Source organism: Harpia harpyja, chromosome 10 (assembly GCF_026419915.1).
Source record: "Harpia harpyja isolate bHarHar1 chromosome 10, bHarHar1 primary haplotype, whole genome shotgun sequence".
Lineage (NCBI taxonomy): Eukaryota > Metazoa > Chordata > Aves > Accipitriformes > Accipitridae > Harpia > Harpia harpyja.
The window spans coordinates 4,935,246-4,950,675 of NC_068949.1; the positions used below are offsets into that span (position 1 = coordinate 4,935,246).

General features: G+C 47.0%; 1 protein-coding gene across 2 annotated transcripts in view; it reads left to right on the top strand.

Moving 5' to 3' along the window:
- Positions 1–381: 381 nt before the first annotated feature.
- The window catches only part of LOC128146926 (core histone macro-H2A.2), a 29,716-nt gene continuing 14,667 nt past the window's right edge, over positions 382–15,430 (top strand). The window contains exons 1-2 of one of the 2 annotated variants that reach the window (XM_052798918.1): positions 382–572; positions 8,103–8,335. In XM_052798918.1, the coding sequence (XP_052654878.1) occupies positions 8,164–8,335 (172 nt within the window). In that variant the 5' untranslated portion in view covers positions 382–572; positions 8,103–8,163. Of the gene's footprint in view, positions 573–608; positions 718–8,102; positions 8,336–15,430 lie in introns of those variants that run through there. The other variant, XM_052798919.1, reaches the window with a different exon arrangement.

Genomic DNA, 15,430 nt, shown 5'->3' on the forward strand with positions numbered 1-15,430 from the left:
TACCAAGACGTGCAGGTCACCTTGCCTAAGGGATATAGGGATGGGCGGCTCCATTCCCAACAAAAACCGGGCAGGGTGGGCGGAGGACACCTCAAAACCTATCCTCGAGCATTAGCCCAAGCTGGGACTCCTTTGAAACCTCTACGGCTCCAAACTCCTTCATCCTGTGACCAGGGAAAAGGACGGGAAGCCTGGCTTTCTTCCTTTATGCTCCCCGACTAATGCAAGCCCAGCAGCTCCCGGGGACTGGGGTCAGGGGAGCCCTTTCTCTCCTGAGTGTGCGTGGGGTGGGGAGCGATGGAAGAGGCGGGGAGGGGGTGCCTGCGGGAAGGCGGCGGCGGCAGCAGCAGCAGCAGCAGCAGCCCTGGGGCCCGGGCAAGGAGGAGCGGCGCGATGTCTGGGAGGGCGGCAGCGATAGGGGGGTTGTTGCAGGCCCGGGCTGCAGTGACTCCTCCTAGAGGCGGTATGCGGAGCAGGAGGAAACCCCTTCCACCCCCCTCAAGACGAGCCGCCGCCATCGCCATTGAAACATACAATACGGGAAGAGAGCCGGCGGCTGAGGCGGAGCAAGGGTGCGGGCGGGGGGTGGGGGAGCCAAAAAGGGAAGGGGGGGAGGAGGGGGGGGGCAAGGAGAGGAGGAAAAGAGGGGGAGAAAAAGGAAAAAAAAAAAAAAAGAGGAAGGGAAGAGAAGAAGGAGGCGGCAGCAGGCGCCGGCAGGTGAGGGGAGCGGCGGCGCGGGGGCTCCGGGGCCGCGGCGAGGCCCGCTCCTCTCCTTCCCTCTCCCCGCTCCCGGCTCCCCCCGACCCACCTCCTCCTCCTCCTCCCGCCGCTGCTGCTGCCGCCTTTCTCCGCAGTCTCCCGGGAAGGACCGGCCATGGCCGGGGCGGGGGCAGCGGCCGGCCGCCGTGAGGGGAAAGGAGCCGGGGGGGCTTAGGGGGGGGGGTGGCTGTGGTGAGGAACCGCCGCGGGCGACGGTTGGGGCGCGAGGCGGCGGCGGCGGCGCGCGCGAGCAGGGCCGGCCCTGGGGGGCGCGGGGGGGGGGGGGGCGCGAGGCCTCCCTGGGGCCTGCGCGCGGGCCCCCGCGCGCCTCCGGCCGCCGCTGGCTGCCTCCCTTCCCCCCCTTGCGCCCCGCAGCCAGGCGAAACCGCGGGAGCTTTTCCCGTTTTCCGGGGACGCGTTTCGCGACGGCCGCCACCGCCGCCCCTCCGCAGGCAGCGGGCGAAGCCTCCGTGACGGCGGGAGGGAGCTCGCTGAAGGGATGGCGGAGGGGGGGGGGGTGGAGGGGGGGGAGCGTTTGCGCGGGAAAGCCAACGGCCACTCCCCCCCCCTCCCCTGCGCCGCACCTCAGGGCGCCTGCGCGACCGGCAACGGAGCGCGCACGCGGCGCCGCCGCGGCCCCCCCCCACCCCAGCCCCTTTCCCGTCGCTCAGCGGCTCCCGGCCAATCGGCGCGCTTCCTCCTAGCCCGGGCTCCGCTGGGGCCGCCCCTCGGGGAGGTGGGGTCGGGCGCGCCGGTGCTCTGAGGGGGAGTGGGCGGGGCGGATGTGTCCAGGCAACGGCGTGGCGTGCGCGGGGCGGGGCTGCTAACGGCCCGTAACGGCTGCGCTCCTCAGCCGGCAGCGCAGCGCAGAGCGGCCGGGGTCGGTCTGCCGGTACGGGCCGCCTGGCCCTGAGGTGTCTCCGGGAGCCTGGCGGTGACCGGGTTGGCCCCCGCGAGCTCGGCGGCTCTCAGCAAGATCAAAAGAAGACTCGGTCTGAGTCAATGCCGAGGGTCGTCCCCTCAGCCTGCGAGCTGTGTTGTGCCGCGGGGGGGGTCAGCCTCAGCAGTTTGTGAGGAGAAGTTGCCTCGGCAAGGACCCCCCGGTTTTTTCTGGCTTCAGTGTGCCGGTGAAGCTTCTTTCAGTAGGAACGCGCTCTGTGTCTGTCAGTTTGGAGTAGGTTGAGTCCAGGAGGCTTACTGCTTGCCCACTGAATAAAGCTATGTTTGCGCATCGGTTGTGCCTTGCTGATTTATTCAGGTAACAAGCTTTAGGTCTTCTGACCCCTAGACGTAACATCTTTGGATTGCTTGTTGATTCCTAACTGTTCAAATAGATCTTAAGCTGGAGATGAGGAAAGTGCAGGCATGTTAATAGTCCTGCATGTCCTTGGTTTCAGTCTTTGCCTGCTGACTTCAAGTTTTCTCAATATTTGGAATTCAAGACTCCTAGACGCCAAGTACATGTGAACCATCTGTAAATGGTGTCCAATGCACCTGTGGTGAATAAATTTGCTAGAAATGGTTCCCATACAAAGCCTTGCAAAGACTCTGGTGTTAGTTCTGTGAGCCAGGACACTGAGGTCAGCATCTAGCAGTGCCTGAGCATTTTAGCCTGTGTCAGCTTCTGGTGTAGCTCCCATTGTAATATCCGCTTCTGAATCTCTAGTTGTCTGAGGGAGGGCACTTGGCGCACTGTGCTAAATTTTAGTCTGCCAGATGATGTTGTAGCCACCTGTAAAGTCCAGAAGGGTAAGCTGTAATGCCAGCTATTTTAATCTGACCAGGAATTTACCTAATTATTGCTCAAATATTTAGTGATAACTAGTTGCTAGTGTGCGTTTCGTATTTGGTGTAGCTGTTATCTTAGCTTGCCTCTGTCTTTTGTGTGATCTGGGATGTGAAGAGGAACAGCCAGAATTTACTTTTCTCCACCAGGGCTGCAACAGTTTTGGTGCTATGTTGTGCACACTAAGCTTTCTGTTCTTTTGCTGTTTTCTGTGATTTTTCTTAGAGAAAAATTTAGATTTGATGTAGCTTAGGCATTTTGTACCGCACTGAACTTTCTGACGTGCACCCGTGCTTTCTTGCCAGATCTTGACATGTTAATCTCTGAAATTGTTTCCTGGCCAGCTTTTGAAATTCAGGCTCGCTTGGAGGTTGCAATGTGTTTCCGTGTCTGCAGGCTGTTCTTACTTTTCTAAAAATTATATGTGTCCTTACCACCTAAAGATGATGATGAGATTTTGTTCTTCTGAGCATCTGTGTAAGAAGGACTGGAAAGTGGTTTTAAGGTTGCTTTGGTAAAAGTTGATCCGTTGGGATGTGGTGTGGGATGGGGATTGCACAATGGTGAAAGAAATGGCCCAGGGCCGTCTGTTGTTCCATTGTCCTTGTGCAGCAGTCAGCACCCTCTGCAGATGACCATGGTGGAAGAAAACAGGGTGGTGGTGTCTGTAGTGGAAGGACCCACCTGAGAGTGGCAAGAAGGTAGAGCTCTTTTTCTGGCATGCGGAAGGAAAATATTGCTGCTTGTTTTGGGCTCTGAATAAGACTTATTTCACAGAGGAAGGCCCAGCTTGCAAAAGTCTGCCCCATTTTCATCATGCTGTAGAGAGCTCCTGGAGATCTGGTAGCTACTAAATCCCCCATAGCAACACAGGGATGTTGGAGTCATGGCAGAGTAGGAGTGTGCTGTGACCAATTAAGGGATTGGAAAAAATTGCTTTAAATTGCCCAAGCCTCATGATGTTGTCGTAGCCAGATATAGATGCAGTTGTTCTAAATCAGCGAGGATGGACTTCACATTAATGGCATGGCTGTATTTTTTATTGGAGACTGTAGTTTATAAGGGCAAACGTAGAGATGATGAATCAGCTGGCAGTGAGGGAACTAATGTGGGTAGACTCCAGTGCTTTTCAACTGATAAGCCCTGAACGCTTAGCTGTATCACCCGAAGAGAGCAATTAGGACAGCAGTACTCAACTTGTAGCTCTTCAGCTGTTGGCAGCTTTGGAGCAGTTCAGGTGAGTGCCTCACGTAACTGTGTCAGGGCTGAGCTGATGTGCATCCTCCAAGGTAAACCAGGCAGGGGCCCGTGGGAGGAATGAGCCGGCAGGGCCTGAACTCCTGGGGCTTTGCTGCAGACCAGGCATAGCTCTTCTGTGCAAGAGAGCTGTGAGATCCCAAGGACTGTCAGTCGCCTGAGCCTGTGAACCATTCCCTTAGCGTCCACCCTCCAAGGTGCCTAGCATAGATCGTTGGCAACCCCAGCATACTACATTTCTTTGTCCAGGTCCACAGGAGTTGTATGCTAGTAGATGTGACTATGCCATAGCTTTCTACCAAAATTTGCCTCCCATAGGATCCAAGACAAGATAAGAACATACTGTTGTATATGTCACTCCCCAGTATACCCTGGTCCACTGTCCTGGTTTTGGCTGGGATAGAGTTAATTTTCTTCCTAGTAGCTGGTATACTGTTATGTTTTGGATTTAGTAATGTCCATAACACACTGATGTTTTCAGTTGTTGCTGAGTAGTGTTTAGACCAAGTTAAAGATTTTTCAGCTTCTCATGCCCAGCCAGCAAGAAGGCCGGAGGGGTGCAAAAAGTTGGGAGGGGACACAGCCAGGAGAGCTGACCCAAACTGGCCAAAGGGGTATTCCATATCATGTGACGTCATGCCCAGTATATAAACTGGGGGCACTTGGCCTGGGGGCAGATTGCTGCTCGGGATCTAACTGGGCATCGGTCAGCAAGTGGTGAGCAATTGCATTGTGCATCACTTGTTTTGTATATTCCAATTCTTTTATTATTATTATTGTAATTTTATTATTGTTGTTATCATTATTATTTTCTTCCTTTCTGTCCTGTTAAACTGTTCTTATCTCAACCCATGAGGTTTGTTTTTTTTTTTTCCCCTGATTTTCTCCCCCATCCCACTGGGTGGGAGGGAAGTGAGTGAGCGGCTGCGTGGTGCTTAGTTTCTGGCTGGAGTTAAACCACGACATCCACGTAAGTTGCAAAGAAGAGAGAGAGAGAGTGTTAGCACAGTTTTGAAACCTCTTTTGTATTTAGGCTCTCACAAAATCCTGCAAACATACCTGATCTGTTACCTGCAGTGTATTTGGAAAAATATTTTGGGATTCCAAAGGTTGCCTTGGCAGCAGGGGAAAAAATGGCTGAGACTTGCTGTGAGAGAGAAGGGAGAAATAAAGGGGTAGACAGGGGTGGAAAGTTCAGTGAAGCAACAGAAGAATGAGCCAGAAGTGATTAATTAAACAGAAATTTATATAATGCAACAGCGTGCTCCAAAGCGGTGTGCTTAGTTATGCAAACACGTTTTGATTTTCTATCACAGAGATCAAGTGCAACCACTGTATTTTCTGTAGATGTAATCTCATGATGCTTGCCTTTTTTTTCATTGATTTGGTACTATAGGAGCAAATATACGAGAGGTTAGCTCAGTATGATTGTGATACATGGTTGGTTGTAGTGTACTCTTTCAGCATGGCTCTCTGTAGGGATTTCAGTGCAGGACTGAACTCTCAGGTGATGAAACTGTCCTGCCGGTCTTGCAGGAATCAGATCGTAGCCTAGTGCATACATTTATTAAGTTCCACCTTAAAATGAGTTATTGTTGCTCATATTACTCATAAGACAAGGCTGTTCCAGAAGTTCACTCCTCTGATGGCTAGAAACCTAATTCCCAGCCTACGTTTATTCATTAATTTGAATGTCAGTTATCACGAACTGAAAAGGACACTTTATAAAGGTTAATCAGTAGCATAATATGAAATTCAAAGTTTATATAGGGTTTGTCACAAATTGCAAATTTCATTGAGCAAAAGGGCTGGGAGGAAGGGACCTCGAGAGATCACCTCATCCAGCCTCCAGTCCCAAGGCAGATCCAACTGCCTGTGCCATTTCTGACATACATTCTTTAACCATTTTAAAGTTGTCCTGGCAGGAAGATTCTGCCACCTCCCCATCTGACGGAGTCCAGTGCTCTGCTCTCTTCCCTGCTACACAGCTTTTGTAACAGTCCTGCTCTTCTCCTGTCACTTTTATAGGGAACACTTACTCCTTCCACCTTTGAAGCAGCCTTTTACACCTCTGAAGACCATTATCACGTCTTCCTGCTTCTTTTTGCCTTCCCTTTTAGTTTGTGTCAGACGTCTGATTGTTCTTATCACCCTCCTTTGGATTCTTATTGCTGCGCATGCCTGAAGTGTGGTATCTGTGGTTGGACATAGCTTCTCCGCTCAGCACTGGCTGTCGTCTTGCTTATACACCTTGATGCAAGGTTTGCCTTTTCACAACAGCTCTTCCCCCTGCCTCCTGTAACCTGCTGGTCCTAGTCAGCTGAGCTGCTTCCTGGCAATTGTTCCCTGTCCTACACAACTGGTTACTCCTGCATCAATGCAATTAATGGATTGCTTGGGAATCTTTTCCACTTTTATCTGTTTGAAGTGGCCATTGCCTTTAATCTGCACTTGCAAGTGGTAGTTTATGAGCTCTTTTACCACCACTCCTGATTCCTGCATCAATGCAATTAATGGATTGCTTGGGAATCTTTTCCACTTTTATCTGTTTGAAGTGGCCATTGCCTTTAATCTGCACTTGCAAGTGGTAGTTTATGAGCTCTTTTACCACCACTCATGATTCCAGGTTGGCAGTTTGCAGGGAACTTGGAGTGGGATGATGAGCAACATCCATTTTGAGGTGTCTGTGTCTGATAAGTTTACTGGTTTAATCTTTCCCAACTTTTGTTATTGTGCCCACATAATATACTGCATGCAGAAAGAAAAAAATTATCTGGCTGATAGACAAGGACACGCCAGGGTTTTATAGATCCCTGCAGACCCTGTGGTGATTTTATTTCCTTGATATTGTAAGTGAAACCAGCATTCAGGTTAGGTTATCACAGAAACCAACCCTTGACTCTGGCTGTTACAGATGAGCTGGTTTCTGTGAATGTCTGGCTTCGTATGGGACAGGTACTTGATTTGTAATAAGCAGGATAAGAACAAAACACAGATTTCTATGCCCTCCTCGGATGAATGTTAATTGTTTCCAAGGGCTTGCAGTGGTGTCAAACGACTTTTTTTTTTGAAGGATATTTTGCAGATTGTGATAAAATTTAACAATATCATCTGAAGTCATGATAATGTTTTTCAAATTATCTCCCTCCTTTTGTTTCCTTGTTTCATTGAGGTGGAAGAATACTGGGAATTACATAGCTGTGCCTTCACTGACAGAAATACCATCTGTGGCAGACATGCTCTTCGTTTACTTCAGAGGAGTAACCAGGATCATAATTAGGCCACCAGGGCAGCTATCAAAATGGAGTTAAAAGCAATTCTTGTAAACAGTTAAAACTTCCCCATTATTTGAGTGAGAACTAGGGGTGTAACTACGACCACGTGCACACTTTGAAATGGAGTGGCGAGTCCAGGGTTTGTCATCTGTTTGCCTGCAATCTCACAGCTGCCAGAAAAACAAGGAAAAAATGAGATTTGTTTTCTTTGCTCCTATGTATAGACTAGATTTGGTGCTTAATGCAGGGAAAAAACATACCTTCAGGGATCTTGATGGACAGAAGAACGTGGTAGCCAGTCCTTTTAAGATGAGAGATTAAAGACCTCCTCTTAGCTCCGTGGAGGAAGGCTTCTGGGGCTCCCAGGAGCTGCTGTGAAGGTGATCTGTGGAGAATTACGAAAGTGGTGAAGCCTGTGAGCTGGCCTGCAGGGCTCAGTTCCTGAGGCCAGAGCAGCGCAAAGGGAGGTGCTTGAAGCATAGCTGCTTGCCTGCTTCTCCTCTTCAGCCACGCTTATGAAATTCCCCATATAAAAGACCCGTGAAGAAGCAGTGTGTTTGTAGGTAGGTTTTATCTTCTCCTGCGTGAACAGTATGACTTCCTCTACTTATAGGTAGCACCAGTATCTGCTTTTCAGCTTGTTTAATGCTGTCCATTATGCCAGTACTTCTCAGCTGTTTATGATTTGCTAAACTTAACAATCAACATGGAAATCTTCCACGCTGCAGATGTCTGCCTTGGTGTGATTTGGTTTTGTTTTTAAAGATTATTTAATGTGCATTTGATTTTTTTTTTTTTTGTTATATTGTCCAAATGACTTTTTCTGTGATATTGCAACGCTGACAGTGCAGTAGTCAAAAGAAAAGTTATGGCAAATGTTCCAGTTATTCAACTTTGAATGAGTAATTCCTCAGCTTTAATAGGTACTGAGAATGGGTTTGAATTTTTTCTTCTGGAAGAACAAGGTAATGTATAAAGATGTTTCTCACATGCTGAACACCAATCCTGTTTCTTTTCTTTTGCAGCTTTTGGATTGGAGCAAGGGATTAAGAATCACCAGCACATTGAAAAGCACAAAGCTGCAAGATGTCAGGCCGAAGTGGGAAGAAGAAAATGTCCAAACTCTCACGCTCAAGCAGGGCGGGCGTTATTTTCCCTGTGGGGAGAATGATGCGCTACTTAAAGAAAGGAACATACAAGTACCGGATAGGTGTTGGAGCACCAGTTTACATGGCAGCCGTCATAGAGTACCTAGCAGGTAAACCAAGAACCTGATCCTGGAAGTGCTGATCACGCACAGAAGCCAGGGATATCCATGGGATAGGATACAAACGTGTTCAGCACTTTTGGTGCAGGATTTGTTGAAATTTGCTTAAAATGCTAAGGAGGTTAATTTGCTTCTTGAAGAGGCTAAGGATGGAAATTTTCTCCTTTAGAGGCACCATGCTCTGTCACTAGTTGGAAGGATTATTTTCTATTGCTTTGCAGAGTGAGGAGTTACGTCTAGGTAGTTTCTGTCCAAGAGAAAACCGATATGAATTAGGCTTTTGATACACCTGGATGTAAATAACAGGAGAAAAAAAAGCAAACCCACCTTGTACATCTTATTGTGCTTTTTAAGTGAACAAACTCTATTTCGCTGGCTGCATTTCTCCTTGCAGAGCAGTGTCAAAGTGTTATGAAGTATGGAGGCTGTTAATTTGTATTTTAAAAATCCTTTTGGCTTGCCTAAGTGTATAAAGAAACTATTTCAGGCTTTAAATCTTCCCACGTACCCTGAGTTTTCTTTTCCCTTCCTTTCTGAAATTGACCCCAGAGGAAGGGGCAGATGTCACATGGTGATACAATATACTGCAATATACTGTGATGTATTGTAATATTTCAGACTGTCCTACGATCATATCTGTTTGGTTTCTTTCTTAATTGTGGAAAACAGCACCTTAGCAAATTGTTACAATGCCCGGTGCAGAGAGGATTCTGGTTCAGGTTACTTAGGTGTTACAGATCAAGACTGAGGTGCATTAGAGAATCTGTGAGGAGTCATAAGCCTGGATGGAATTAGTTGAGAGGGTTGTGTTTCAGAAGCATAGTTTATTGCCAAAGTGGCATGGATGGAAGAAGCAGCTTGCGTGGAGCCTAGTTGTCCATATAACAGCATGCCAGTCTTTATGTAAACATTGCTGTCTTTTTTACACATGAAAGCCTGTTCTCGCTACCAAACAGTAAAAGCACTATTTCCTTTCAAAGATATAGAGAAAATCTGAAATAGTGATAATTTCACTATTAATAAATTAAATTTATGATGATGCCTAATAGCATGTTACAGAAACTTCCACATGTGTGCTGATTAATTGCAAGATGAGAATCGATTTATTTTTTTTTCCTGAGGCTACTTCTGGAGTTGGAGTGAAAATGTATTGCTTATGTGGAAGAAATGTAAACAAAATGTTTAAGCTTGCATTTATGTTCACCCGCAGCTCCTTCAAGAGGTAAGTCCAGAAAAGGAGGTGATTTTAAAATAAAACAAAACACCACTGAAAAGCAGAATCAAAAGCCAAGATGGTGAGCCTTATCTCCCACTCGTTTGATTTTATTTTATTTTTTTACTGTGTAAGAACAAACATGTTTGTATTAAGATCATTTCATCATAGAGAAAGATTGGTTCTCTAAAGTGATTTTGGAGAAGATCTTTCACTTCATTAAGAACATATGTATACTCATATTTGCACAATCCAGTTTCATACACTTAGAGTGAAGTCTTGTAACTGCAGAAATCTCTCTTTCAGTGAAGCTGGTGCAGTTGTGCTGCACCGGGGAAGTCTGTGACTTGTGGAGCTTGTTTAGCTGGCTGCAACATGGAGTGCGACTCAGCAGGGATGCTTCAGAGGCTGCAGGGAGTTAGGGGGAAAGGTAGAGACAGAGGATTCATAGCTCTTGTAGCTCCCTTGCTCTATTACAGTGATTTTCAACCTTGTTTTTGTTGGTAGGCCCCTGTATGTTTGCTAGTGGAGGTTCAGGCCTCTTCAGGAATCTTGTAAATACGAATTTCTCTATAGCAAGGTGTGTTTGCTTTACTTTATCATTGATTATGAATTGCTTAGAAGTTATCTACAGACTTCTGGATGTCTGGGTATTGCAAGATGAAAACCGTATTATATGGGTTTTGGAAATTGCACTAACTTTTCTAACTGAATAACGTGCTGCATAGTGACTCTGCTGACCTTCAGTCTGGGGAGGAATGCTTTGCTTCTTTTCCCACTCCACAGGGATCCATAGCATTCAAAGGAGTTTCTAGGATAAACATTTGGAGGAGCTTGTTCTGAGCTGTGGCAATTATTACAAGGTGTAGTAATAAATTGTCAACAGCACATCTGGTATATGCAGCACTTCGGTAGCGCAGACTGAGTTATGGTCATATTTCTATAACACACAGCACAGCACTGTTTACCTATTACTTGAACTAGAACAGTGTGTATCTTGGCTCCACTTCTGGCTAGTAAGTGCAGTTTAATTTAAATCATTAATATGGTAAGGGCAGATTATGTGTGGGCCTACATTTTGTTTTAGAAAAAAAGAATGTGTAGTCAGCCAGGCAAGAAAATCGCTAGATGTGTAGGCTGGGGGCCTACACAAATTGTAAGAGAATGTTATTTTAAGCTGCTTGGTTCAGCAGAGAGAGAACCCCCTCTCACCCCAACCCTTTATATATTGTAACAGAATGGAGTAATGTTTCTGAGCAAACACCTATTGCTTGTGGATAGTGGTCTTTCATAGAATCATAGAATCATTTCGGTTGGAAAAGACCTTCAAGATCATCGAGTCCAACCATTAACCATGCCCCCTAAACCATGTTCTGAAGTACCCTGTCCACTCGCTTTTTTAATATCTCCAGGGATGGTGAATCAACCACTTCCCTGGGCAGCCCATTCCAATGTTTGACAACCCTCTCAGTAAAAAAATTTTTCCTAATATCTAACCTAAATCTCCCTTGCCTCAACTTGAGGCCATTTCCTCTTGTCCTATCTCCAGCCACCTGACAGAAGAGAGCAACACCCACCTCACTACAACCCCCTTTCAGGTAGTTGTAGAGAGTGATAAGGTCTCCCCTCAGCCTCCTCTTTTCTAGACTGAACAGCCCCAGATCCCTCAGCCGCTCCTCATAAGACTTGTGCTCCAGGCCCCTCACCACCTTGGTTGCTCTCCTCTGAACACGCTCCAGCAACTCAATGTCTTTCCTGTAGTGAGGGGCCCAAAACTGAACACAGCACTCGAGGTGCGGCCTCACCAGTGCCGAGTACAGAGGAACAACCACCTCCCTGTTCCTGCTGGCCACACTATTTCTGATACAGGCTAGGATGCGATTGGCCTTCTTGGCCACCTGGGCACACTGCTGGCTCATATTCAGCCGGCTGTCGACCAGCACCCCCAGGTCTTTCTCTGCCGGGCAGCTTTCCAGCCACTCTTCCCCAAGCCTGTAGCGGTGCATGGGGTTGCCGTGACCGAAGTGCAGGACCCGGCACTTGGCCTTGTTAAACTTCATACAATTGGCCTCAGCCCATCGATCCAGCCTGTCCAGATCTCTTTGTATAGAATCAGAGCCTCCCTACCCTCAAGCCCTACCCTCCCTACCCTACCTGTACTCTATCCAGAGTTTTGTTTGAAAAGTTTACAAAGGTGGATATTTCAATTAAAACATCTAGCAAGGTCTAACCCTGCTGAGATCTAGTTACTCCTAATATATATGTGTGAATATAGTCTTTGCGTTTGGCAAGCCTTTAGAAACAAAATGTGGTTTTCCAAGGCTGTTGTTGGAGGGCTTATTATATATCAAACTGGTAACATTTCTTAACATTATCTGATACTTCCTCCTAAAAATTCCAGTTCTGTCTCATGGACTTGCAACTATGAAATGGTGGCTACTCAGAATGAAAGGCTGCATACAGGGGAACTGCTTCAGGCTAAATCTGGGAGGGTGGGACTAAGGGAGTCTGGTTCTTAAACTGTTTCACAGAAGCGAGTTGAACCGTGGTTTTTTGTTAGGTTAAAACAATTCATGTGAACTTCTCTAAATGCCTGAGTGCTTCTCTGCGTTTGAGCAGAGACTTCATGCTTTACAAAAGGGGGAGGGTGGTCTCTGCCATCTCAGAGAAATCTGTTCTGTTTGGCCAAGCTGTAACTTTGAAGAACCACAGGTTGCTCGTGCTCAGAAGACACTTCTTTGATTTTTAACAGCTAAAATCTCCGAAGACTTGGTCCTCACTGAGCATGCTCCAGCCTCTCTCAGCTCCCAGTGCTGCCCAGACTGCCTATGCCTCGTCCCCCCAGAGTGATGGAGCATGCCTCAACCTCTCAGCTCCGATGTGTGACAGGACTGCGCATAGGCCACTCCATGCAGTGGCTGAGCATGCTTCAGCCCGTGGCTACAGGTGCTCAGAAGGACTTTCCCTCTCATTGCTGTCCCCGGCTGCTCCTGGTCACAGCACTGAGAGCAGGGAGTCTGCTTTCTGTGGTCTCAGCGGTACCAGGCAGCACGGGGGAGGAAGCTCCCTGTTGTGAAGGCAAAAGTCGCACTGAGGTGGGTGGCAAGAGGTCTGGGACTGAGGGCAGGGAGTACATGAATAGGAGTTGAAGGAGAGGCTAATCCTACTTACTGTCTGTGAGGTGGGAAGGGCAGGCTGGAATTAACTGGATAAGCAGACTGGGAGACTGGGAACAGGTTCCACACTGGTCAGAGAAGGAGACTGGGAACGGATCATAACATTCTGGGGAGACGATGGTAATGGGAGAAGGATATTAATGTTAGAGACAGAGCTGGGGATGGATCTGGCTACTGGGGAGAGCTGAACTGATGACCAGTGGGCAAATAAATGGCAAGGCATGTCCAAAAATCCTGCCAGGAAGTTGAAGAGTAAGTTGGAAAAGTAGGGTACAGGCCAAGGATTGGATGGAGGGGGTGCTGATAATGAAGAACCTAGAAAGGAAGATTGAGCCTGAGTGTTAAAACAGCTGAGAAGAGTAGATGGGAGAGACAGAGACTGTCCAGGAAAGGCAACTGAGATATAAATCTCAAGTGTGGATTGCCAAGGAAAGGAGAATGGGCTATGAACCTGGGAAAGCAAGTCATGGCTGGAATAGGGGCAAGGGGGATGAGGCTGGAAGGGTCAAACAGGACCAGAGCTCTCTGACTGCATTCATCCAGGGCCTAGCATGGACCAGTGATTCTCCTGTGAGTGATCAGCCATGCATGTGGTCTGTTAATGGCCTATATTTGTGTTGCCCTGAAGCACTGAGCCTCTTGACTAGCATCATCCAGATGGTGCATATACCTCTTGAGCATCCTTATTCCCAGTTGCCACATGGTTCAGAGTGCCTTTTGGCTTTGGTATGTGTTCTGTGTTATGAGCCAATAGATACCCATTTTTTCCCTTTGTATGCAAGATTGCTGCACCCGACTGCCATTATCAAGGCCAAATCTGCGCTTTGGCTTATCAACCCCATTGTTAAAATGCCAGCAATCACTGTAGTGTGTCTCGAGAAGAGGTACTTTTACCTCGACTGATTAGCTAATGTGAAGAAATCTCATCAGTGTTCTAAGGCTTTTTTTTATAATCTCTCTATGCTGTTTTATATCTTAGGCTTGAATATCATATTGCAAAACTGCAGCTTAATTCCTATCCAGAAGGTTGTGTTTGCTGGAACAGTGTTGGGCTCCACTGGCTTCAGAGTTAAAACTCCCTGAAAAATTGGCCTCGGTTCCATTGGATTTATGGACTTTGCAACAGATGCATGCCAGACTATGCTCTGAGTGTGCATGGGGCTGACTACAGTCATCATCATCTAAATCAAACATCAACTGCATGTGTCCCGTAATGCACCTTCCCAAAATGTAGGCAAAGAATACAGATGCCTCTTGCTTAGGAAGCAGAAGACGTGAATGGTGTGCTGGTCAGAGGAACTCACAGAAGATGTCAGTGGAAAGCCATCTTCACTAAATTAGGGCAGAACACAACACCAGCAAATACCTCCTCCTTCAAAGGACATCAGGTGGCATACTCCTCTGTCTGTTTCACTCATCTGCCATCAAGAGAAAATCGAGCAGATGCTTTTCCACTTGCAAATGGAGGACCAAGGACTCCATCATCTGATGCGTCTTTTCAGAGAAAAGGTATTATTGGGTAGATTTGTACGTGGTAGTGTAACAGCAACTGTCAAAACCTATCCTAAAGGGGAAGTGGAAAACAAGATAACCTGTCTGAAATCTTTCCGATTCTGCTATCAGTAGTTCTCATATATCTTTCTTATCAGTCCAGCTGAGCACTTCACAAAAGCAGGCTGAGCTCAGCTGAACAAATAGCTTTGGCCTAGCTAGGATGCTTTTAATTCCCAGACACTCCAAATCTGTTGATCCATCTGCTAAAGAAACCTCTTTTTCCTGTGTGTCACAGGATGAGAAGATGTAATCCCATTCAGGTGATAGCATGGCTGCTGTTTGTGTTGGCTGGAAGACAGTTATGTTCTTCCTTGGTCCCGAGTGCTTATCAAACAGGAGAAAAGGCTCCTTTAAAAACACTAGGTGTTGTGTAGAGTCAGTGGATAGTTCTGGGCATTACTCTGTTGACCAGCATTCGATGTCTATCTGAGGCCAAGGTAAACTGTGGAGTGCATAAATGAGCTAGTTTGCTTGTAGCTATCTACGCTGAAGATGTCTGAATGTGAAGTTATGCTTCCAGTGTGGAGGTATCTTTGTGGATTTTGAATCTTGAGGGAAGCAGGATTATTTCAGGTTTCACTTTAATTCTTAATGCCTGCTGCTGAGAGCACATAAAGATAAAACAACTTACGTCTGAGAATATCAAGATGCCCGATTTCAAGAGAGCTTGTTATAGTATAGCACTTTATTATAGGACCTATATTCTCAGTAGAATTTAGGTAACCTCAGCTGTGAAGATGTTTCCACTTGAAATGTAAAGCAGTTTCTTTAGGGTTCTGTTGTTATCGGCAGAGGATGTGATAATTGAAGCCTACAGATTTGATGTTGCATTTTGCAAGTGCCATTTTACATTCTTAAGACTATGAGCCCCTGCCTCCAGCATTAGAAAAATATGCATATAAACAATCGTTAGAAGGAGGTAAGGCAATTATTCACCTATGCAAATAATTGGCATCCTTTGATAAGTTATATGCATATTCCACAGTCTGCCATACATCATCTCTTCCTTGGATTCCTTTCCTCCCAATGTCCTGTGGTAGATGGCTGGCATTTGAGTGTTCTGCGTTTTTTGCTCTTAACATTAGGCAGAGGAGATTTGAGTGCACCATCAGGATGCTGCTGGCCAAAGGACCCAGAACCTGG